The following is a 25,121-nucleotide window of genomic DNA, read 5'->3' on the forward strand; positions in this document are numbered from 1 at the left end:
TTCAAGTTGAGGGGTGATAGATATAGGACAGATGTGAGAGGTAGTTTCTTTACTCAGAGAGTAGTAAGGGCGTGGAACGCCCGGCCTGCAGCAGTAGTAGATTCGAGGGCGCAACATCGAGGGCCGAAGGGCCTGTACTGCGCTGTAATGTTCTAAAAAAAAAATCGGCCAGGATCTCATTGAATGGCGGAGCAGGCTCGAAGGCCTACTCCTGCTCATTAGATTAGATTAGAGATACAGCACTGAAACAGGCCCTTCGGCCCACCGAGTCTGTGCCGAACATCAACCACCCATTTATACTAATCCTACACTAATCCCATATTCCTACCAAACATCCCCACCTGTCCCTATATTTCCCTACCACCTACCTACACTAGTGACAATTTATAATGGCCAATTTACCTATCAACCTGCAAGTCATTTTTTTGGCTTGTGGGAGGAAACCGGATCACCCGGAGAAAACCCACGCAGACACAGGGAGAACTTGCAAACTCCACACAGGCAGTACCTGGAATCGAACCCGGGTCCCTGGAGCTGTGAGGCTGCGGTGCTAACCACTGCGCCACTGTGCCGCCCTTCTTATTTCTTATGTTCTTAAAAGCTTAGTCAGAGAGGGAGGTTTGGAAGGAAGATTGAGAGATAGAGAGGCGGAGAGGTTTAGGGAGGGAATTCCAGAGCTTAGGGCCTGGGCAGCTGAAGGCACGGCCACCAATGGTGGAGCGATTAATATTGGAGATGTGCAAGTGGCCAGAATTGGAGAATCACAGGTATCTCGGAGGGTTGTGAGGCTGGAGGAGGTTACAGAGATAGGGAGGGGCGAGGCCATGGAGGGATCTGAAAACAAGGATGGGAATTTTTAAATCGAGGCATTGCGGGACCGTGAGCCAGTGTAGGTCAAAGAGAACAGGGGAGGCTGGACATCATACGTTAGGGTGACCACTATTTAGCCGGGTTTAACCCGGGTCCAAATGATCCAGTTGGGAACGTGCATCTCCAACCTTAATTCTGGGATAATTGGGTGTCTCAACTCCATCCCACCCCAACACCTCATGGAGCTCAGATGAATGACTTCCAGGTAGCTGAGTGCAGACGACAGGAATAAAGATCAAACTGCTTGAGGTACACTTTGGCAATTCTCAACTCTCCTTAACTAGAGTTGCCTCCTGGTTGATTTTGGAGTTTCCTGGAATTGTACATGAATCCCCGGGGCACTGCTGAAACCAACACCCGGGAGGAAAAATATAATTGAGGTGTTGAAAGAAATTGAGTCCTTTTATTCATTGAAAATTTAATTTATTAATTATAAAAATATTGGAGAGGGGAAAATGACTGAGTGGGCGAGGCGAGAGGTCATTTGATAAAGAAGCCCAACCAGTGTTGTCGATACTATCCTCAGTACTGTACTGACCCTGGGCTGGGTGATATCCGCTCTGGACTCAGAGCTTCAGAATCCCACAGGTCCATCAAGAAAAATCTCTGCTTTTCATCCGTATTCTTGCCTCATTTTAATGCCAAAGCCGTGCGATTTTAAGAATTGTGGAGATTCTTCCAGAACCGCTCCTGCGCTCCCAGACAGGATACAGGAGAAAGTTTTGCAGTCCATCTCTCACTTTGGCCTTTTCCACTTCTCCATCGCAAACCTCCTCATTCTCCATTGTATTGACTCTGCTGTCCTCAGTGTTGCTCTGACCCTTCCTGTCTTGTTCCTTAGAAACCACAACGAGGTCTTCCTCGTCCCTCATCTGTCTCCTGGTTTAAATCATTCTCTTCCAGGGCTTCAAACTGTGGGAATTCTCACCCTCAGTATTCCCTTGCTCCCACAATCTTCAGGATTTAGAAACCCAAGCCCGGCATCAGTTTCCTTTCGACTCTGTGTTGGGCCCTTCACCTTGTTTCCTAATAGTCGATATATTGCGTAAAATCTTGTGTAGGGTTTGCACATCCTGTCCTTTGCTTCCCACTGCCACATTTTTTTGGGGGTGCTTTTCCACCAACAGACACCACTGTCAATGGCAACGTCAACATTTCCCATTCAATTGTGCAATGTCAACTGTCACGATGTAGTGCCGGCCTCTAGCCACTAGGTAGCTCTGCGAAGCGGGTTTCTGAAATCGCTCTCCCAACTCTGGTGCCATCTTGTACACACTCAAAAAATAACATATCTGACCATGAGCAGCTAACAAAATAATTTTGGCATGCTGTCATCCAGATATGGAATTGTTTCGGTGACATCAATTCAGTGCCGTTGACGGGACTTAGCTTTTTGCCCAACAGTGGGCAAGGGGAATCGAGGCCCACTTTTCCTTTTGCCTCTCCATGGAGTCCAGCAACAGATATCCTTGGAGCGAGATCTGGGAGCAATAGATGTGCCCGTGGCTCATCCATGCAGGAAGAGCTCTTTGCACAGCCTGACTGTGTCCTCCGGAGACTCAACAGTATATCCGATCGTCCTGGGATCATGGAAGATCTCGTGATCGTTTCCGCCCTGTGTGGAAAGCACAAAGCCCAGTCAGTCTTTTCTTTCTGCCCACCCATCCCCACCACTCTCCGTCTCAATCCTCTCCCTTGGAGTTGCTCAGCTTCGCAGGGGTGCAATTCCACGAGGGCGCCCACTCTTTCTCTGCAAGTTTAGGCAAGATATTCAACCAGGGTGGGCATCGTGGCCTAATCCTGTCCTTACACGATATCTACGTGTGCACTAATCGGGCACTGGACAAGAATCGGAATATGGCAGAAACCCAGTCTCGTTTTCTCAACCACTCACTGCCGTGCCAGCTGAGCATAGCACAGAGCAGGCACCAAAGCTGGCACCAAAGCTGGTGAATGGGGTCTCATTCTATGTTGACCATCATATATCAGTAACTGAGCCATTGAATCAGCTCATCAGTTTCCCCCCCCCCCCCCCCCTCCCCGGTAACATTTTTCTTTTGTTCTTGACAGACTGTTTTTTTTTGGGATGAGGGCCCATCCTGGGGGGGGCGGGGGAGGGAGGGGGGGGGGGAATGGCCAAGTCAGGTGTCACCATGTCTCAGCAGGAAATTCCCAATATGGATTTAGAAAAAGACGGGAGAGAGCTGGTTGCACTGAATGGCCTGAACCATTTCTGTCTTTTGTAGGGGGATAGAGGGGGGCATCCGGGACAGGACTATTTGCAGTCGTAGAGGGAAGTTGGCTCCAGAGAGTTAAATACGGTTTGTCATGCTGTAACACTTGAATTATGATGCAGAAGAAGGTCCCCTTCACTCTGTCTTAACCCCAGTCTGAGCTTAGCAGCTACACTCTATCCGACTGCTATTGACATCAGATTACATAGAATGTACTGAGGCAGATGATTCAGTGTTTATGCTCCACACCAGCCTCCTCCCATCCCTCTTCATCTCCCCCAATCAAAATATCCATCTATTCCTTTCTCCCTCATGTATTTATCCAGCTTCCCTATAAACATATCTACACTGTTCACCTCAACCACTCCTTGTGGTAGCAAGTTCCACATTCTCACCACTCTCTGGGCAAAGAGGTTTCTCCTGAAAACCATATCGGATTTATTAGTGATTGTCTTACATTTATGGCCCCTAGTTTTGGTCTCCCCCAGCCCAGTCATCCTCTGAGTGAAATCGCCAAATTATTGCAGAATTCTGGACACTATTTGTACTGGAAGGCCATTGGGTTAAGACTGCAGCCAGAGAGGAGAGATTCATTCTGTCAGTGTTCAGTCTGGTTATGAAGGCAGCTTCCAGCAGTCACTGTTTGACTATTCCTCTGTTGAGCTCCTCATTGCCACTGCCCATCTGGCGGGCACTGCAGACAGGGCGTCAACCAAAGCACCCAATCCCCTTGTCAACACTCCGAACTCACATGGACCCCCTGACCTCTCATCAACCCCCGAACCCTCGGCAACCCCCTGACCCCTCATCAACCCCCGACCCCTTGTCGACCCCCTGACCCTTCATCAACCCCCAACCCCTTGATGACCCCCTGACCCCTCATCAAGCCCACAGCCCCTCATCAACCCTTACCGGCTCAGTCTCGTTCCCAAAGAAGTGAATGATTTTAATTCCATCTTTTTCCAAGATATCCAGGCAGTAGCGCTTGTCCCAGCCCTCAGGAAAGATATCAAAACTTATCATCCCTCCTGTGGAAAGCATGGATACAGTGAATAGTTATGACTCCTGGAATAACAGAGGTACTGACCACACATCCGAATTATTTTTTCTCCCTCCCTCGGGCTGAGGTCCTGTTCCCTGTACTGAAAGCGATGACATTGAATTTAACAGCACAGAAACACGTCATTCGGCTCAACTCGTCAACGCTGGAACTGGAATCATGTAATAGCTAGACTGAGCAAGGGGTTCAGGATCCTTTCCATGAAGGACATTAGTGCAATAGTTGAGTTTTTAATGAATCTGGCAGTTTTCACAGTCTAGTTTTCCCTGCTGTCAGCCCATAAATTGCCAGATTTATTGGACTCATTTTGAACTTGCCATGGTGGGGATCTGAATTCAACCAGTGCATTGCTGGCCCAGGACTATAATCAGGATGCTGCGGTATCATCTATTCAACCTGAGAAGGCATCACAGCTAAACACAACCACATCCTCCCCGCCCCAACACAAACAGGTGGCCATTCCGGCCCCTCAAGCCTGTTCTGCAATTCAATTAGATCACGGCTGGTCTGTATCTTAACTCCACCTACCTGCCCTGATTTCATAATCCTTAATACTGTTACCTAACAAAAAAAAAATCAACCCCAGCTTTGAAATTTTTAATTGACTGCTCCAGGGTCAACAGTTTTTTGGAAAAAGAGAGTTCCAGATTTCCACCACCCTTTGTGAGAAGAAGTGCTTCCTGACATCGCTCCTAAACAGCCTACCTCTAACTTTAAAGTAATACCCCCTCTTGTTGTGGACTCCCCCCACTAGAGGAAATATTTTATCTACCCTATCAAATCCTTTAATCGTATTAAACCCATCAAATAGATCATCCCTTAATCCTCTATATTCAAGTACAAGCCTAGTCTATGCAACCTGCCCCCATAATTTAACTCTTTTAGTACCGCTACCATTCTGCATCCATGTGCATTTTGTTTTACTAAGAGTCATCAGGTTGCTATCATGATCACCTGGCTGCCTTTCCGCTCCCCAGTTCAGGAGAAGCCAAATGCAATGCTGAGAACTTCACCCTGACTGAGACTGGGAACAGGACCAGAGATATACTGCTACACCACGACCACCAACCAAGCTATCAGGAAGCCAATGAATATAGGAATGGGATTATCCAGGCAAGTGCGACAGTTACTGAAGTCGGTGCTGCTCTGAGATCTGCCAGCTCTGGAAGGATGCTATAGTGCTGTTGGCCTAATAGCAAAACTAACAAGAAGAGTGGAACTACTTCCAAAAGATTCTCTCTCACTGATGTTTGCTTGGCAGATCATCCAAAACGGTTGCTTTGCCAGTACAGGAAGCTCCCTCATTTTCTTGTGTTTTGAAGAGAAACATCAATCTAGTCATTCCTCTTCACAAAGCTGACCTGTGCATGCAGACAGTTCCACTACCCTTCCCCCATAGGCAACAGGACCCAGCAGTACAAAAGCTCCCAGCTCACACTGTGCCAGCATCTGAGTGTCACAACAGAGAAAAACAGAGTTTTGACAGAGCAGAGAGGGAGATGTTTCCACTGGCAGGAGGGTCAGTGACCAGTTTATACAGATTTGAAATAATTGGCCAAAAAACCAGGGAGAAGAGGAGGAGAAACATTTTTACACAGCGAGTAATGATCAGGAATGCACCGAGGAAAAAGATTCAATAGTAACTTTCAAATGGAAATTAGATAAATACTTTAAAGAAAAATGTATGGCTGTGGGGAAAGAACAAGGGAGTGGGACTAATTGGATAGCTCTTCCAGAGAACCAACACAGGCAAGATGGGCCAAATGGCCACCTTCTGTGCCCTATGATTCTATCATACCATGAATGTTCCCGGACAAAGTTAAAATGCACCATCAGATTATGTGGTTGCCTCCAGCGAGAGCAACATCCAGCATCCAGCCTGCAGACAGAGTCATCCACATGAGTCATGCTGCAGCCCTGGTCCCGCTCCTGAAAGTGCTGACTCGTGCTTTCTCCAACAAGCTGCAGGGTTTTTAAAGCCAAGCCTCTTGATTTCCATCACTTTTACTCCTGGCCTTCAGTGGTCATGGCTTTTCCTCAATGACCAACCAACTGCCCTCACAGTAACCCCTACCATCCTCAACCCTGATAGTCCGTCTACCACCTTAACAGCCTCTGACCTATAACATCACCTCTCCCAAGCCACTTGGTAACTGCTAGCCTCACCTTCATTTACGGTTGCCAACTCTGGTTGGACACATTCCTAGATATTTTTTCACACGATGTCCTGCCCAGTCTCTTTACCCAGCTCCAACATTTGTTTTAACTAATAAATTGAAAGGCTGAAAGAATATGAAAAAAGAAAACACCATTTTGTTTCAATGCCACTATGATTTTCTTCTGCTGTTGCTCGTTGTTGGGCTGGAGATTAATCTTCAATCCCGGGAGACTCCAGGACAAGCCTGGAGGGATGGCAACCCCTATCCTCATTCACTCTTAATTCCCTCCGGAACAACCTGGCACACATTGTTTGCCAAGGGCAGGGCACCAGTTGAGGCATCCTCATCATCAAAGCCCTTAGTGAGTGACCGAGCATCAACAACTCACTGAAGCTGACCCTCTGGTCAACACCGTGACCCCCTGGTCAACACCCTGACCCCCTGGTCAACACCCTGATCCCTGGTCAACATCCTGACCCCCTGGTCAACACACTGACCCTCTGGTCAACACCGTGACCCCCCGGTCAACATCCCGACCCCCTGGTCAACACACTGATCCCTGGTCAACATCCTGACCCCCTGGTCAACACACTGACCCTCTGGTCAACACCGTGACCCTCTGGTCTACACCGTGACCCCCTGGTCAACACCCTGATCCCTGGTCAACATCCTGACCCCCTGGTCAACACACTGACCCTCTGGTCAACACCGTGACCTCCTGGTCAACATCCCGACCCCCTGGTCAACATCCTGACCCCCTGGTCAACACACTGACCCTCTGGTTAACACCGTGACCCCCTGGTCAACACCCTGATCCCTGGTCAACATCCTGACCCCCTGGTCAACACACTGACCCTCTGGTCAACACCGTGACCCCCTGGTCAACATCCCGACCCCCTGGTCAACACACTGATCCCTGGTCAACGCCCTGACCCCCTGGACAACACCCTGATCCCTGGTCAACACCCTGACCCTCTGGTCAACACCCTGACCCCCTGAACAACACCCTGATTCCTGGTCAACACCCTGACTCCCTGGTCAATGCCCTGACCCCTTGGTCAACGCCCTGATCCCTGGTCAATGCCCTGACCCCCTGGTCAACGCCCTGACTCCCTGTTCAACACCCTGACTCCCTGTTCAACACCCTGATCCCTGGTCAACGCCCTGACCCCCTGGTCAACGCCCTGAGCCCTGGTCAACGCCCTGATCCCTGGTCAACGCCCTGATCCCTTGGTCAACGCCCTGATCCCTGGTCAACGCCCTGATCCCTGGTCAACACCCTGACCCCCCTGGTCAACGCCCTGATCCCTTGGTCAACACCCTGACCCTCTGGTCAACGCCCTGATCCCTTGGTCAACGCCCTGATCCCTGGTCAACACGCTGATCCCTTGGTCAACACCCTGATCCCTGGTCAACGCCCTGATCCCTGGTCAACACCCTGACCCCCTGGTCCACACACTAATCCCTGGTCAACGCCCTGACCCCTTGGTCAACGCTCTGACCCCTTGGTCAATGCCCTAACCCCCTGGTCAACACACTGACCCTCTGGTCAACACCGTGACCCCCTGGTCAACATCCCGACCCCCTGGTCAACACACTGATCCCTGGTCAACGCCCTGATACCTTGGTCAACGCCCTGATCCCTGGTCAACGCCCTGATCCCCTGGTCAATGGCCTGATCCCTGGTCAACGTCCTGATCCCTGGTCAACGCCCTGATCCCTGGTCAACGCCCTGATCCCTGGTCAACACCCTGACCCCCTGGTCAACACCCTGTTCCGTGGTCAATGCCCTGATCCCTGGTCAACGCCCTGATCCCTGGTCAACGCCCTGACTCCCTGGTCAATGCCCTGACCCCCTGGTCAACCCTGTGAATCACCACATTGTCAAAACCATCCATCCCCATCCATGGAGTTGATGCTTCCCCATTCTTCATCAGACACTCCTTTCTTGCAGATCCACCACAGCATAGGAGGGACACAGTGGCCTGACAGCAGAACATGCCAGGGCACCAGCCATTACCACTCTGCTCCTTGTAGCATGACACTGATGGGACTGAGCTGCCAAGTAGCATGGTGACAGGAGACGCAGGGCCACCTCAGTCCCAGGAACGTTCTGTAGAGCAATGGGCCACACTGCGACAAAACTGAACATGCCCTGAGTTGATGTTTCGCTCCTGGTGGAGGATCGAGTCAGACAGGGAAGGGGCACCCTTCTGTGGTGCTGATGGTTTCACTCAGCTCATGACGGTTGGCATGGCGATGTGAGGTGGAGAGGGCTGCTGTGCCGTCATGTGATGAGTCGTGGTTCCAGGGAATGTCCCTTTATGTGAAAGTGGGCTAGAGGAGGTCAGGCTGTGATGTCAGAGATCAGGCTGTGATGTCAGAGGTCAGGCTGTGATGTCAGAAGTCAGGGTGTGATGTCAGAAGTCCGGCTGTGATGTCGGAGATCCCGCTGTGATGTCAGAGGTCAGTCTCTGATGTCAGAGGTCAGGCTGTGATGTCAGAAATCAGGCTGTGATGTAAGAGGTCTGGCTGTGATATCAGAGGTCAGTCTGTGACGTCAGAGGTCAGTCTGTGACGTCAGAGGTCAGGCTGTGATGTCAGAGGTCAGGCTGTACTAACACAGAACAGTAGATCTCAGTATGACCACATCTCGAGTACTGTACACCATTTGGGCTCCACGCTAAAGAAGGACGTTGAGTTAATAGAGGGGGTCCAGGAGGGATTCAGTAGGACACTGCCTGGTGTGAGGAGGTAGAAAGACTTGAAAAAATGGAGCAGTTTTCTTTAGAGCAATGGAGATTAGAGGGCAATTTAATAGAGGTGTTTAAAATGATGAAGGGATGGGGCAGAGCATAGATATAGAGGCTGTTCCCCAGTGATGAGGGGGACGTAGATTTCAGATTAAATGTACAATAGAGAGCAGGGGAAACGTTCTTACATTGAGTGTTGTGTGATTGTGGAACGTATAACCAATTAGTGACTGAAGCAGCGACCATGTCAACAATTAGAATAGGATAGACTGATGGTTGAAGGAAAGTGGTTAAAGGGATATCAGAATAGGATGGACACATGGGTTTAAGCTTACTGCTGACTTGGAGGATAAATACCAACCCTGACTGGTTGGGCTGAATGCTTTGTTTCTCTCTTGTAAATTCTACATAATTTTACCTAACTCCCTCTTTCTGGAATCTTAAAACTGTGGAAGGTCTCACCTCCTTCAGCCCTTAATTCTTCCTTTATCTAAAAGCTTCTAAAAATCTCTCTGAATCATTACTTGTTCATTTAGCCTCTAGAATTAGAATTAGAATATTACAGCGCAGTACAGGCCCTTCGGCCCTCGATGTTGCGCCGACCTGTGAAACCATCTGACCTACACTATTCCATTTTCATCCATATGTCTATCCAATGACCACTTAAATGCCCTTAAAGTTGGCGAGTCTACTACTGTTGCAGGCAGGGCGTTCCACGCCCCTACTACTCTCTGAGTAAAGAAACTACCTCTAACATCTGTCCTATATCTATCACCCCTCAACTTAAAGCTATGTCCCCTCGTGTTTGCACGAGTCTTCTCTCCTCTTCCTTGGGGCTGCCTTGCATTAGAATCCTTGTCCTTTCATTCTTAGTTCTTCAACCGATGTTCCTTGTGATTTGTATGCACACAGCAATACTGTGCAAGGGGCAAAGCGATATCCAAAGATACATTCTAAAGTCCAACCTGGACCACAGTCAGATTGAGCCAATTCCGACTACAATCTTCTTGGAGCGAGGCCCATGTGGTCAGGCAATTGACAGCCTGTAATCTGATTTGGGCGAAAGTTGATGCTGTTTTTGCCAAAGGATGATGATGATAGGTTGGTGCCGGGCTTGTTTACGTTCTTGTCGGGCCAAAGTTCATTCTTTTCCAACTGCCTGGAAATAAAACACAACCGAGACACAAAGCAATCAGGAAACACACAGAGACACTCACTCACTCACACACACACACAGCCACTCACTCACTCACACACACACACAGCCACTCACTCACACACACACACAGCCACTCACACACACAGCCACTCACTCACTCACACACACAGCCACTCACTCACTCACTCACACACACACACAGACACTCACTCACTCACACACACACACAGACACTCACTCACTCACACACACACACAGCCACTCACTCACACACACACACACACACACACACAGACACTCACTCACACACACACACAGCCACTCACTCACACACACACACACACACACACAGACACTCACTCACACACACACACAGACACTCACTCACACAAACACACACACACAGACACTCACTCACACACACACAGACACTCACTCATTCACACACACACACAGACACTCACTCACACACACACAGCCACTCACTCACTCACTCACTCACTCACACACAGACACTCACTCACTCACTCACACACACACACAGACACTCACTCACTCACACAAACACACAGACACTCACACACACACACACACACACACAGACACTCACTCACACACACACACAGACACTCACTCACACAAACACACACACACAGACACTCACTCACACACACACAGACACTCACTCATTCACACACACACACAGACACTCACTCACACACACACACACAGACACTCACTCACTCACACAGACACACACAGACACTCACTCACACAAACACACAGACACAGACACTCACTCTCACACACACACACAGACACTCACTCACACACACAGACACTCACTCACACAAACACACAGACACAGACACTCACTCTCACACACACACACAGACACTCACTCACACACACACACAGACACTCATTCACTCACACTCACACAAACACATCGACACTCACTCACACACACACACACAGACAGTCACATACACACGAGCTCACATATACAGACACACACACACATACACACACATACACACACTCACTCACACATACACACAAACACAAACATACTCACTCACACATACAGACAGACTCACTCACACATACATACAGACAAACACACACTCATACAGACACTCACTCACACATACAGACACACTCACTCACACAAACACACTCACTCACTCACACAGACACTCATACTCACATACAGACACTCACTCACACATACACACAGATGCACTCACATACAAACACTCACTCACTCGTACAGACACTCACAGGTACACAGACAGACAGATACACTCACACACATATGAACACTCACTCACACATACAAACACACTCACAGACATATACAAGATACAGATACACACAAGAGAGATACAGACACACACATACAAATATGGGCACACGCAGAGATACAGACACACACACACAGACACACACACTCAGTTACAGACACCCTCTCACGCATACACTCACAGACACACACAGATAGACACACTCACATACACACTCACACACATACAGAACATAAATACAGACACACTTACTCACACAAACTCATTTACAGATGCACACAGAGGCACACATACACACACACAGATCCAGACAAACAAACACACTCACACAGATACAGACACCCTCCCTCAGACATACAAACACATTCACGCACACAGATACAGTCACACTCATAGATACAGGCACACTGAAACATAGATACAGACACATAACGACAGACATATCCACAATGTACCAACACACACATGCAGTGTATACACACACACACACACACTGTATATATACACACACACAGTGTATACACACACACACACACTGTATATATACACACAAACAGTGTATACACACACACTGTGTATACACACACACACATAGTGTATACACACACATATACACAGTGTACACACACACACACACAGTGTATACACACACACACAGAGTGTATATACACACACACACACAGTGTATACACACACACACAGTGTATATACACACACACACACACACAGTGTATACACACACACATACACAGTGTACACACACACACAGTGTATACACACACACACACACTGTATATATACACACACACAGTGTATACACACAGTGTATACACACACACACATAGTGTATACACACACACACACACACACAGTGTATATATACACACACACAGTGTATACACACAGTGTATACACACACACACATAGTGTATACACACACACACACAGTATATACACACACACACATAGTGTATACACACACACACACAGTGTATACACACACACACACAGTGTATATACACACACACACACACACACAGTGTATACACACACACATACACAGTGTACACACACACACACACACAGTGCATACACACACACACAGTGTATATATACACACACACAGTGTATACACACAGTGTATACACACACACACATAGTGTATACACACACACACACAGTGTATACACACACACACACACAGTGTATACACACACACACAGAGTGTATACACACACACACAGTGTATATACACACACACACACAGTGTATACACACACACACAGTGTATACACACACACACACAGTATACACACACACATACACAGTGTACACACACACACACACACAGTGCATACACACACACACACAGTGTATACACACACACACACACTGTATATATACACACACACAGTGTATACACACAGTGTATACACACACACACACAGTGTATACACACACACACACAGTGTATATATACACACACACAGTGTATACACACAGTGTATACACACACACGCATAGTGTATACACACACACACAGTGTATACACACACACACACACAGTGTATATACACACACACACAGTGTATACACACACACATACACAGTGTACACACACACAGTGTATACACACACACATACACAGTGTACACACATACACAGTGTACACACACACACAGTGCATACACACACACAGTGTATATACACACACACACACACTGCTTACTTGCCTCTTGTACATTTCAGCCCTTTGCCAGCGAACTCCTTCTGCAAAGCTGCAACAAACTTCTCCCTGATCTTCTCTTTCTGTTGCAGGAATAGAGGAAAGGTGAAAATTAATTATCTGTCACTACCCATAGAAACAGGAATTATAGCACAGGTGCAGCCCAATCAGCCCACCGAGTGGTCTATAAAGAGAAAATGCTGGAAATATGTCAGGTCAGGCTGGCGAGAGAAACAGAGGGTTAATGTTTCAGGTCAATGACCTTTCATCAGAACTGAGAGAAGTTAGCGATGGAACAGGTTTTAAGCAAGTACAGAGTCAATGTAAAAGGACAGAGAGGAGAAAAGAACAAAGGGGAAGGTCTGTGATAGGGTGGAAGGCAGGAGAGATTAAAAGGGATGATGGTGGTCATTTAATTTCTCCGACCTTCCCTTTTGTTCTTTGCTCCCCTTTTCCCTGTCTCTGTATCTGCTTAAAACCAGTTCCGGAATGAAGGTGTGTAGATGGAGTTGAAATACTGTGATCTAACTGAATGGTGGAATAGGTTCGATGGGACGAATGGCCTTCTCCTATTCCTAATGTTATTGTTGTAAAGACAGCCAGCTGACCACAGCCCAGGGAATGTGCCTCAGTGTATTTCTCCCCACACCCCGCACCCCACACGACAGCTCAGAGTGCAACGCGTGTCGAATCGCACTGTGCCCCACTCCTCCCGGCCCCGTGTTACCTTGTCAATCTGAGAGAACTCCATGCGCTCCGCAAAGCTGCAGCTCCTGCCAACGGGAGACACGTTCAACGTCCCATTCCGAAACTCGATGAAGGTGCCCCTGAAGGAGGATGTTTCACAGCCTGTCAGTGGAGGTTGCTGGCCCGAGTGCGACATCCTATTCAACCATGAGAACCGGCACCGTTTGACCAAAGGCCGAGAGTTTCCTCACAGAGAAGGAGGCGGAACTCAGCCACAGGGCTGCCCTCTGGCACTTTGCCCAGCAACCAGTCACCTGTTCACCCCGCTGGTGGGGCATCGATGCCGGGGCTGAGAGGGGGGGTGGGGGCGTGAAAATAAATAAACAGGAGTTGGGATGAAACAATGGCACAGTAATTTCCCAACGGCTGAGTTACTGAATGAACTGACCAATGGCGGACTGAGCTTTAGGGAGAAAGAAGAGTTTGCATTTATATAGCGCCTTTCACCACCTCAGGGATGTCCTACAGCGCCTTTACAGCCAATGAATTACTTCTCAAGTATCGTCACTGCTGTGTAGCATTGGAAACTGCAACCAATTTGTGCACAGCAAGCTCCCACAAGCAGCAATGTGATAATGACCAGATCATTTATTTTTTAAGGTGTTGTTGGTTGAGGGATAAATGTTGGTCAGGACACCGGGGAGAACTCCCCAGCTCTTCCTTGAATAGTGTCGTGGGATCTGTTGGGAATGGGGAGATCCCATAATCTTATCATCAGCCTTTGTTGATTAAGCGAATCGGACCCAGAGTCACTTTAGAGCTTATGGGTTACGGGAAGCCCCCATCAGACAGGGTTTCTGGCCTCAATGTCTATTCACTGACCCCTGTCAGAGCGTCCAGTGAGGATAGAATCGACAGTCGCTCGCTGTGGTTACATGTGAAGGATGGTTATTTGGGTGAGGTAATGGAGGCCATTAAACCATAACAACAACTTATATTTATATAGCACCTTTAACGTAATAAAACATCCCAGGGGTAGGAGCATTGTAAAGCAAAATATGACACTGAGCCACTTAAGGAGATAGTAGGGCCAATGACTGAAAGCTTGGTCAAAGAGGTAGGTTTTAAGGAGCACCTTAAAGGGGGAACACGAGGGGGAGAGGCAGAGAGGTTTAAGGAGGGAATTCCAGAGCTTGGGGCCTAGGAAACAAAGCGTGGCTGCCAACGGCAGAGTGATTACAATGAGGGATGCGGGAATTGGAGGAGCACAGATATCTTGGAGGGGTTGGAGGAGATTACGGAAGTAGCGAGGCTATGGAGGGATTTGAAAACAAGGATGTGAATTTTAAGATCAAGGTGTTGTTTAACCAGGAGACATCGCAGGTCCGCGGGCACGGGAGTGATGGGTGAACGGGACTTGGTGCGATTTAGGACACAGGCAGCAGAGGTTTGTGTAACCTCAAGTTTACCAAGGGAAGGCTGGCCAGGACTGCATTATTACAGCCAAATCGTGAGCCATGAAATCATAACTGGGTCACAGAACCGAAACCCGGGAAGGAGCCAGCACCTTCAGCAGAGGCCTGGAGGAAGAGAGAACAGTGTTGAGACTCAGCACACGGGAGGTTGTAAAATGGATATAACTGCCCAATGCACCACGGAGCTTGTTCCGACATTTTGGAAGATTAACAACCAGTCTAAGACCTTACAATAGGAGATTTGCTGATAGATCCGAACCCAGTGAGATAACAAGGGTGTCTCAGCAAAGCCTCTGATCATCGGCTGCACAACTGTCCATTACAACCGCTTGGAGTTATGGTGAATCCCTCTGTGTTAGAAAGACCCACTGGATGTGGTGCAGACTGTCAGAGGCAGACTTCATGGGGAAAACTGTAAGTCATACAGAGCCTGGAATACCAGTTCTGATCACCAGACCTCAAGGAGGATAGATTGGCCATTGAGGGGGCGCAGTGCAGATTCACCAGAATGACACTGGGGCTAAAAGGGTTAAATTATGAGGAGACGTTGCGTGGACTGGGCTTGTATTCCCTTGAATATAGAAGAATAAGGGATGATCTAATTGAGGTGTTTCACATTATAAAGGGATTCGATAGGGTAGATGGAGGGAAATTGTTTCCCCTGGTCTGGGGAGTCCAGAAAAAGGGGGTATAACATTTAAATTAGAGCCAGGTGGTTGAGGGGTGATGTCAGGAAGCACTTCCTCACACAAAGGGGAGTGGAAATCTGGAACTCCCTCCACCAATAAAGCTGGAAGGTAACAGAAAATATCAGACTTGAGATTGAGAGCTTTTAGTTGGGTTATGAGTATTAAGGGGTACAAAACCAAGGCAGGGAGATGGAGTCAAAGTATAAATCAGCCATGATCTGGCTGAATGATGGAACAGGTTCAAAAGGGGTTGTTTTCGTCACATGTCGACAGGCACTTACCATTAGGTGACTCTTTCCCTATCAACCTTTGCACATTGCAATGAAGATATGCTCCCCGCAATTCTCCCCATATTAAATCACTGTGAGGTCTTTGCCCAATCATAGCAGCAGACATTTCGGAGCTGGAGTTGGGAAGGTTCCCCCTCCAGTTGTGGTTTACTAAAGAACCATAGCGCCATGGAGAGGTCACTCCATACAAACCACTGACCACCTCCAGGCGCGTATCCATTGTCTCTCGAGATAAGGAGGCCCAAAAGAAGAAGAAGAAGAACAATGCTATACTATCGCACAGGTTTTTTCACCTTCCTGCACCTCTCAGCCCATATAAACAGTGCAGTCAGCAGCTGCTGGGAAGACTGTAGACTGACTGGAACTCTCTATTGCCCCAGCTCCACCTCAGGCAGGAGGAGTCTCTGTCTGCTCCCTCTAACCACCCCCCCCCCCACCCCCCTCAATACCCCCAACTCCCTAAGGTTAATGATATCACCCTTACACTTGCCCTGGCCCAGACCAGCTTATTCAGCAGTGACTGAGCATTGAGGCTTCCTTGTACATGTGGCCCAACATGGCGGCTGGCTGTGGATTGGCTGCCTGTTATCGGAACCGCCTGATTTTCATGGCTCCACCATTGGCGGCCGTGCCTTCAAGCGCCTGGACCCCCCCATACTCTGGAATTCCCTACCTACACCTCTCTGCCTCGCCCCCCTCTCCCTCCTTCTCTAAAGATGCTCCCTAAAACCTGCCTCTCTGACCAAGCTTTTGGTCACCTGTCCTGATATCTCCAAGTGGTTTGGGGGCACATTTTGTTTGCTAACGCTCCTGTGAAGCGCCCTGGGACGTTTTACTCCATTCAAAGCGCTATATAAATATAAGTTGTTGTTGTTCCCATTTGCAGCTGATCTGTATCCCACCGGGAGAGTTGATAATCTCCACCCCCACCCCCAAGACTGACCCCTGACCTCCTGGGCGAGATGAACTCTCCCGCTTTCAGTTGGGGTCACGGCGCAGGGAGAGATGTTTGGGCCAGGATTTCGAACAGATCATCAGCCCTTGGGCCTTCCCTACTCCTTCAAGCCTCTGTCGTTTGTCAATGGAACCTGAGTTACGCAGGTTGATGGGTGAAGGGAGGAGAGCGAGCAAAGATGTAAATATCATAAGGGCCGCGGTCACCCCCACACCCCCCCCCCCCACACAAACCCCCGTGACCCCCCCCCCAATTACACCCTGTAACCCTCCACAAACACCCTCAACACCCAATCCTTCCCTTCACTCACTTCCTCACTCCCAACAAACCCCCCCCACTCACCCCCCTCCCACATCCCCATTCCCCCCTCCCCATCCACCCCTCCCACCCAACACCACTCGCTCCCTACACCCCCCAATCCCTCTGCACACCCCCATGCACCCCCTCCCACCCTCTCCCCACCACCCCCCCAACACTCTCCCCACACCCTCATATACCCCCTACCACCTCCACCCACTCCCCACAGCAGCCAGTGGGGTTTTCAGTGACGTTACCTCTTTCTAGGGAGTCTAATGACAGCCATGTAGCTGAGACAGAAGTTAATCAGCTCCTGCAGTAACTCTTCACCCAGGTAGTTCTGGATAGCCTGAGGGGGAGAAGCAGGGGAGTGGGGGGGCAGATGCAGGGGAGTGAGGGGGAGAGAGAGGCGGAGGAGAGAGAGGAGGTGGAGGGAGAGGAAGGGAGAGAGAGGTGCAGGGGAGCAGGAGGCAGGGAGAAGGAGGGGGGGGGAAGGAGACGGGGAGATGGAGGGGGAGGGAGAGGAGGGCAGAAGGAGAGGATGGGGAGGGAGCGGTGGAGGAAATGGAGGAGGGGGAGGCAGGAAGAGGGAGAGATGGGCAGAGGAAGAGGATGGGGAGGGAAAGGCGAAGGAGGGAGAGGAGGGGGGAGGAAGCGGATGGTGAGGGAGTGGAAGGAGAGGGAGAGGAGGGCAGAAGGAGGGTACATTGGTTAGAACGGGTATCTGAAAACAGAACATGCAACTAAACAGCAGAGCCCTGGGACAAAAACAAGAAATGCTGGAATCACTCAGCAGGTCTGGCAGCATCTGTGGAAAGAGAAGCAGAGTTAACGTTTCGGGTCAGTGACCCTTCTTCGGAACTGACAAATATTAGAAAAGTCACAGATTATAAACAAGTGAGGTGGGGGTTGGGCAAGAGATAACAAAGGAGAAGGTGCAGATTGGACCAGGCCACATAGCTGACCAAAAGGTCACGGAGCAAAGGCAAACAATATGTTAATGGTGTGTTGAAAAACAAAGCATTAGTACAGATTAGGTGTGAATATACTGAATATTGAACAGCAGCAAGTGCAAACCTGAAGAAAAACAACCTGAAAAAAACAGTGGGTAAGCAAACTGAACAAACTAAGATGAAATGAAGTAAATGCAAAAAAAGATTGTAAAAAATGTAAAAAGGAATGTAAAAAAAAAAGGAAGAAAAAATAACTAAAAATGAAAGTAAAGTGGGGGGCTGTCATGCTCTGAAATTATTGAACTCAATGTTCAGTCCGGCAGGCTGTAGTGTGCCTAATCGGTAGATGAGATGCTGTTCCTCGAGCTTGCGTTGATGTTCACTGGAACACTGCAGCAATCCCAGGACAGAGATGTGAGCATGAGAGCAGGGGGGAGTGTTGAAATGGCAAGCAACCGGAAGCTCAGGGTCCTGCTTGCGGACTGAGCGGAGATGTTCCGGAGATGAGCGGAGAGCCCTGGGACATGTGTAGCCACACATCTCAGCTCCCTCATTCCACCCTGATCTTTTTTTATTTTTATTATTTTTACTCCTCCAACCAGTTTTCTCCCACTTTCCTAAGGAATCTGATTCCTGGAGTCTTCGGGCCAGTCCTGGAGTGTTGGCAATCTTACAGACCAGGAAGGTCACAAGTTCCATCAATGAGTAGTTAGGGACAGTAGGCGAGAGGATCCCGCTCCAGACCAACATTCTTTGATCCCTACGGTCCATCCTGGAATGTATTTGCCGAGGATGGTCTCACAGGACCCTACACTCATTGTCTAGATGCACGTGGGAAGGAGAGGCACTGGGCAAGCATCTGATGGAACTCTACCTCAGTGTGAGTCATTCCGCTCAGCACAATGAGAACAGGGGATTAATAAAAAAACAGGAACAGGTCCTAGATGAGAGGATCTAAAACGTTGACTCTGTTTCTCTCTCCACAGATGCTGCCTGACCTGCCAAGTATTTCCCGCATTTTCGGCTTTTTATTGGAGTTAGTGAAACTGGCTGCAGTGCGTTTTTGTAACCTACCTCCTTTGTGATGAACTTCCCGTCTCTGTACTGGACTGTTCCGTTTTCGGCAAAGACGTAATCGAATTTCTGAATGACTGCAGGAAGGAATGGAGAGGTGGGTAAATCAGGAGCCACAGTGCTCAGATCAGGTCAGACCGTGGACGTTACCCCTCTGGCTACAGCTGGGGGAAATGGCTGAAGAAAGAGCACCTCCTTCTTTCGGAATACTGTCCAAGAACCATGGTGGTGCCCCAGCCGGTGAATATTTTCTTTACTCTTTCATGGGATGTGGGCATCACGGCCAAGGCCAGCATTTGTTGCCCATCCTTAATTGCCCCTGTTGAGTGTAGCCATTGTCTAGCTTGATGGGCCATTTCAGAGGATAGCTAAGAGTCAACCACATTGCTGTGGGTCTGCAGTCACATGTAGGCCAGACCGGGTAAGGACGGCAGATTTCCTTCCCTAAAGGGCATTAATGAACCAGATGGCTTTTTAACGACAATCAATGATAGTTTCATGACACCATTACCGAGGTTATCTTTCAATTCCAGATTTTTATTTATCGAATTTAAATTCCACCAGCTGCCAGGGTGGGATTTGAACCCATGTCCCCAGGGCATTAGCCTAGGCCTGCTGGACTGCTAGTTTAGTGACATTACCACTATGCCACCATCTTGCCCCAGGAACTGACAGAGCTGCTCCTCGGCCATGGAAAATTCCTACTAATGTTGCCGCTAAGCTGTGCGTACAGCAGCTAGGAAGGTACTGCACCAGCCTTGCTCCTCGTTCAATACTGTGCGTGCACGGCCTCACCAAAAAAAAATTGATAAGGAGCCACACATTGAAAGGAGTTTCCAGGGAACACTGCGTCCTCACACCATCATGGCTGTACCCAAGCAGCCTCACCTTCTTCTCCTTCCCCCAGTTGCTCTGCGATCTTGATGTAATCTGAGCCTCCCACAACACCAATCTTCACCTTTTTCCTCAGTCGCTGGAAAAATTCGTCCAGCTCAGGTGCGATTTTCTGCAAGAACACGGGGAAAGAACGCGTGAGAAAAGAGGGCGATGATTCTGACTGGGTGTTGGTGAGGGTTTAGTGGGGATGGAGGTCTCTCATGGTTTCTCTGGTACACATTTGACTTGGCTGCGTTCGTGAGTCACACATTCCTGGTCGGAGAAATCAGCCGGGCCTTCTGATCCCAGCTGGAGCGATAGTAGATGGGGGTAGGATTGGGGGTTGGGAAGCTACACTCAACAGCGTCCCTGGATTGAGGAGCCAGCCTCTTTCTCCTGATAGCTAAACAGAAACTCTCTGCTGAAGAACGTATGGCTGTGTGTATGTGTGTATGTATGGGTAGTCCAGTACCTCACTTGGCTATTCTCCCCTTGCAAGACTATTCCCAGTAGAATGTTCAGGCCAAACCGGGCCCAATCCTGAGCAGGCCTGACCTCCACACTTTCCAGCAGGGAATCACTGCATAGTGATCAGGAGATGGAACCCAGTCTCATTTCCTCACTCTCCCGCCCAGCAACCCTTTTCCCACTCCTCTTCGACCCCTCTATTGTCGCTGCTGAGGTACAGCTCCCAGCTCCCAGTGTCACATCCAATTACCCACTAATCCTGACCCCTGAACTCTCCAGCAGATGTTGCAGGAATCGAAACCATGGTCAACTTTCTACCCCTAGCCCGGGGTGGGGGTCCTGACACCATTTGTAGCACCCCTACCGCTGTCCTGATTGAAGCCAGTATAACCGTGTACCATCCCAAATGGACCCCCTGGAAAAGATCAGTGGGGGGGGGGGGGGGGAGGGACCCCTGCACTTTACTAGACAATGACTCTATTCCCTACTTAATCCGCAGTCAAATCTGCACACACATGATGGTGAAAAGGCCAGGGGGCAATAGTTGAAATAAAAATAGTTGACAAAATGATGGGTGATCAATATAACGAGTAAGTGATAGCCAAAAATTAGTCAGGTTTTGAAACATCGATGTTACTTCAGTATAACAACTGGGAGATCAAAATCATGGTCTCTCACGATTTAGCTGCTGTGAGGTCTTGTGCGACGTCTCGAGTTGCTGCGCGGTCATTAACAGTAAGGACTGTCGCCTTCTCCCACCTCAGCTATGAGTGCAGGTGGGTGAGTGGGAAGGTGAGTCAGCGAGTGCTGAGGTCAGAGCCCATTGTAAACTGCTGTCTCTCCCCTGGATTAGGACTCATTATTATAGGTCTACTCCCACTCTCCTCACACCCTGTGCCATCTAATGCACCTCTTTTTCAGATTCCTATCTTATTTCCTTTCAGAAGGATTTATGAACTCCACTTCAGTCATGAACAATTCCCCTCTGTGTAAAGGAGGAGTTCCTGCCTTGCTCTTTAATTCTCTCTGCGATTTTTTAAAGTTTATGCCCTCTTGTTACCGACTCACTAACAATCTACCATTATTAAAAGAATTTATATCGCGTCTTTCATGACCTCAGGACATCCCGAAATGATATCCAGCCCTGGGTCATGCGCCTAGCTTGAGCAACAGCAGCAGCTGAACGTCAGTGAGCGGGTGAGTGCCAATCAAGGACACCTTCAGAACCCACCCTAGAGGCCCTGCACGAACTGGGAGCAACGTCATGGGAGGTCGACTAGTTTCATATTCAATTTAACAAAAAAAAAACAGATTCTACGATTTAACTTAAAAAAAAATAGGATTTCTCCTTTCAAGTGATCTGGGAAGGAACCTGGGACCTGGAGTTGACCACTTAGCCCTCGAGTCAATAAGATTATGGCCAGTCTGTATTTTAACCCTTAATACCCTTTCCTAACAAAAGGAGGAAACAGTTTCTCACTATCCACCCTATGCAATCCTTTCATCAGCTTAAACACTTCAACTAAATCACCCCTTAATCCTCTATACTCGAGCCTACTCTGTATAACCCGTCCTAATAATTTAAGCCTTTTAACTCCTGCATTATACTGCTGAATCTGCACTGGCAGGTTGGCCCCACCCAGGCCAATATACCCTTTCTGAAGAGCAGGGTGCAGTTCAGCAGATGGGGTCTCTGGAGCTGCCACATAACTTCCAGCCCTATTGAGACTGAGCTGGGTTTCCAACAGGATCCAATGCAAGTACTCACACACAAAGTGGGCTCGGTTTGAAGAGCCCCGGAGTCAGCTTCGGGGCGATCCTTTCAGCTAATATTGCGGCAAGTTAACAGTCCAGGTGCCAGCGAGTGGTTTGCAGGATCGACCCTGCGGAAGGTCCTGGCCCTTACCTGCCTGGCCTGAGTGAGGGTGCCATCCACATCAAAGAGGCAGAGAGTGTGTTGCTCCGGCTGGGTCTGGGCCATGCCCTCTTCACAGCGTCAAAAAAGTGCCTGCAGTTCGGATTGTGTCACTCCGGGGCTGTGCGGTTAAGATTGCGAAAGTGATACAGACTGGGACTGACGACAGTGATCACATGCCACGGTGGAGAAGTGGACACATCGGAGAGAGATAGAGTGAGGGCAGGGCAAGAGAGTGAGTGACTGCTGTGCAGATTACACTCACAAGAAGGTCAATGTTCAAGGAGAGGCAGCTCCTACAGCAGGGAGGAGAGTGTTTGAGTAGCAAATGGCAAGGCTAATGACGCCACAGAGCAAGCAAATAAAGTTAGCAAAGGAGTTTTTTTAAAAAAACAGCATTCTCCCCCCCCCCCACCCCCCAACCACACACACTAGTATCCTGCCCATTGTTCACGTGCGAGCCCTGACTATTCGACTGCAAGGTGCATCACAGCCAAGCTCGGCCCTTCCAGGAAGGGTCACTGGAGAGTTGTCGCCCCATTTTTAATCTGCAGCAAGTGCCCAGCATCTGTCAAACCCTCCCCTGCCACAATGAAGTGCAATCTCTTCTTGGGTTTTCTCTGTGAAACAGGAGTAAATTCAGCATTCGTTTTAGTTAGCTGGCAAACTCTATTTGTAAGGTAGTCCTCGGGGGACGAGTTTAGACTGCTTTTCCATCGGTACTTGGAGACTGTACATCATATATAACCCACAGAGCCGTTTACAGCACAGAAGGAGGCCTTTCGGCCCATTGAGTCCATTCCCGCTCTCTGCAGAGCATTCCAGTCTGTCTCATTTCCCCATTCAATCCCTGTAGCCCTGAAATCATTCTCTCTACTTCCACCACCCTTGTAGACTCTACGCAAAAAATGTTCTTCCTCATATTCCCCCCTGTATCTCTTGCCCAAACCCTTCAATCTGTGTCCCCTAGTCCTTGTACCATCAGCTAATGGGAACAGCTTTTCTTTGTCGACCTTATCCAAACTAGTCATAATTTTTGTACATCTCTATTAAATCTCCCCTCAGTCTCCTTTGCTCCAAGGAGAACAACCCCAGCTTCTCCAACCTAACCTTGTAGCTAAATTTCCCCCATCCCTGGAACCATTCTGTTAAATCTCCTCTGCACCCTCTCATGGACCCTCTACATCCTTCCGAAGTTCCCACAGCTATCAGCTCAACTGAGTGTGTAGATCTCTTGCCTCTGAACCAAAACAGTTCTGGGCTAAAATCCAACTACAGAACTTGAGCATGGAGAAGGTTGTGGAGTGACCTAACTGTGACCTTTAAAATTATGCAAGAGTTCAAAATAGACATGGAAATGTTTCCACTTGTTGAGGAGACTGAAATTAGGGGCCATAAATATAAGATAGTCTCCAATAATGAATTCAAGAGAAAAATTATTTATCTAAAGTGTGGTGATAATGTGAACTTGCTACCACATGGTACAGCTGAGGTAAATAGGATATATGTCTTTAAGGGTAAGCTAAACACAGAAGGAGAAAGGAACATAAGAATATGCAGATAGAATTAGATGAAGTAGCGTTGGGAGGAGGCTTGCCTGGAGCATAAACACTAGCACAGACCAGTTGGGCCAAATGGCCTGTTTCTGTGCTGTCAATTCTACCTAATCTAGGATGAGGCTTCAATGTCAGGAGTGTTACATTGTCACAGGTGCAGTCCCTCAGCTGAGCTGTTAACTCCTTGGCTGTTCAGGTAAATATAAATGGCCCATGGCACTGTCTGAAGTGTGGGGAAGTCTCTCTGGCAATAATTGTCCTGCAACCACCACCATTGAAACAGACTCAAATGGATAATAATCTCATTTTTTTTGTGGGATCTTGCTGTGCATCGATAGTCAACTTTTTTTGGCTGTACAACAATGCCGATTTAATTGGAAAATAATTAATTGACTGCGAAGTGCACTGGAATAGTCTGAGGATGTGAAAGGCTCTCACCTGCTGATTAACCACTGTTTATAATGGATGATGTTCATGGATATGGGCACAGCAAAGCCCCCATGTTGCACATGTACGTTCCAGCAGGGTTTACTGAATTAAATCTGGCTGACTCACCTCACCGGCTTTGAAAACCAATTGTATTGCCCCCATCTCAGCTATAGTCACATACTGAGCCCC

At 48.6% G+C, this 25,121-nt stretch overlaps 1 protein-coding gene across 3 annotated transcripts; it reads right to left on the bottom strand.

The window, feature by feature from the left end:
* Window positions 1-1,271: 1,271 nt before the first annotated feature.
* LOC137353318 (phosphomannomutase 1-like) lies at window positions 1,272-23,190 on the bottom strand. 3 transcript variants are annotated; one of them, XM_068019455.1, is made up of 8 exons: window positions 22,939-23,181; window positions 20,577-20,694; window positions 19,689-19,765; window positions 17,919-18,001; window positions 13,996-14,095; window positions 13,276-13,351; window positions 4,017-4,132; window positions 1,272-2,485 (listed from the first exon to the last, which is right to left on the bottom strand). In XM_068019455.1, exons 1-8 carry the CDS (start codon window positions 23,011-23,013, stop codon window positions 2,378-2,380), a joined length of 753 nt encoding a protein of 250 aa, XP_067875556.1. In that variant the 5' UTR covers window positions 23,014-23,181; the 3' UTR covers window positions 1,272-2,377. The 3 variants fall into 3 exon arrangements, with proteins under 3 accessions (XP_067875556.1, XP_067875555.1, XP_067875557.1); XM_068019454.1 differs by having other exon boundaries at window positions 17,919-18,010; window positions 22,939-23,179; XM_068019456.1 differs by lacking the exon at window positions 1,272-2,485 and adding an exon at window positions 10,042-10,235 and having other exon boundaries at window positions 4,048-4,132; window positions 13,272-13,351; window positions 17,919-18,010; window positions 22,939-23,190.
* Window positions 23,191-25,121: the final 1,931 nt, after the last annotated feature.

This window comes from Heterodontus francisci, chromosome 41 (genome assembly GCF_036365525.1).
Source record: "Heterodontus francisci isolate sHetFra1 chromosome 41, sHetFra1.hap1, whole genome shotgun sequence".
NCBI lineage: Eukaryota > Metazoa > Chordata > Chondrichthyes > Heterodontiformes > Heterodontidae > Heterodontus > Heterodontus francisci.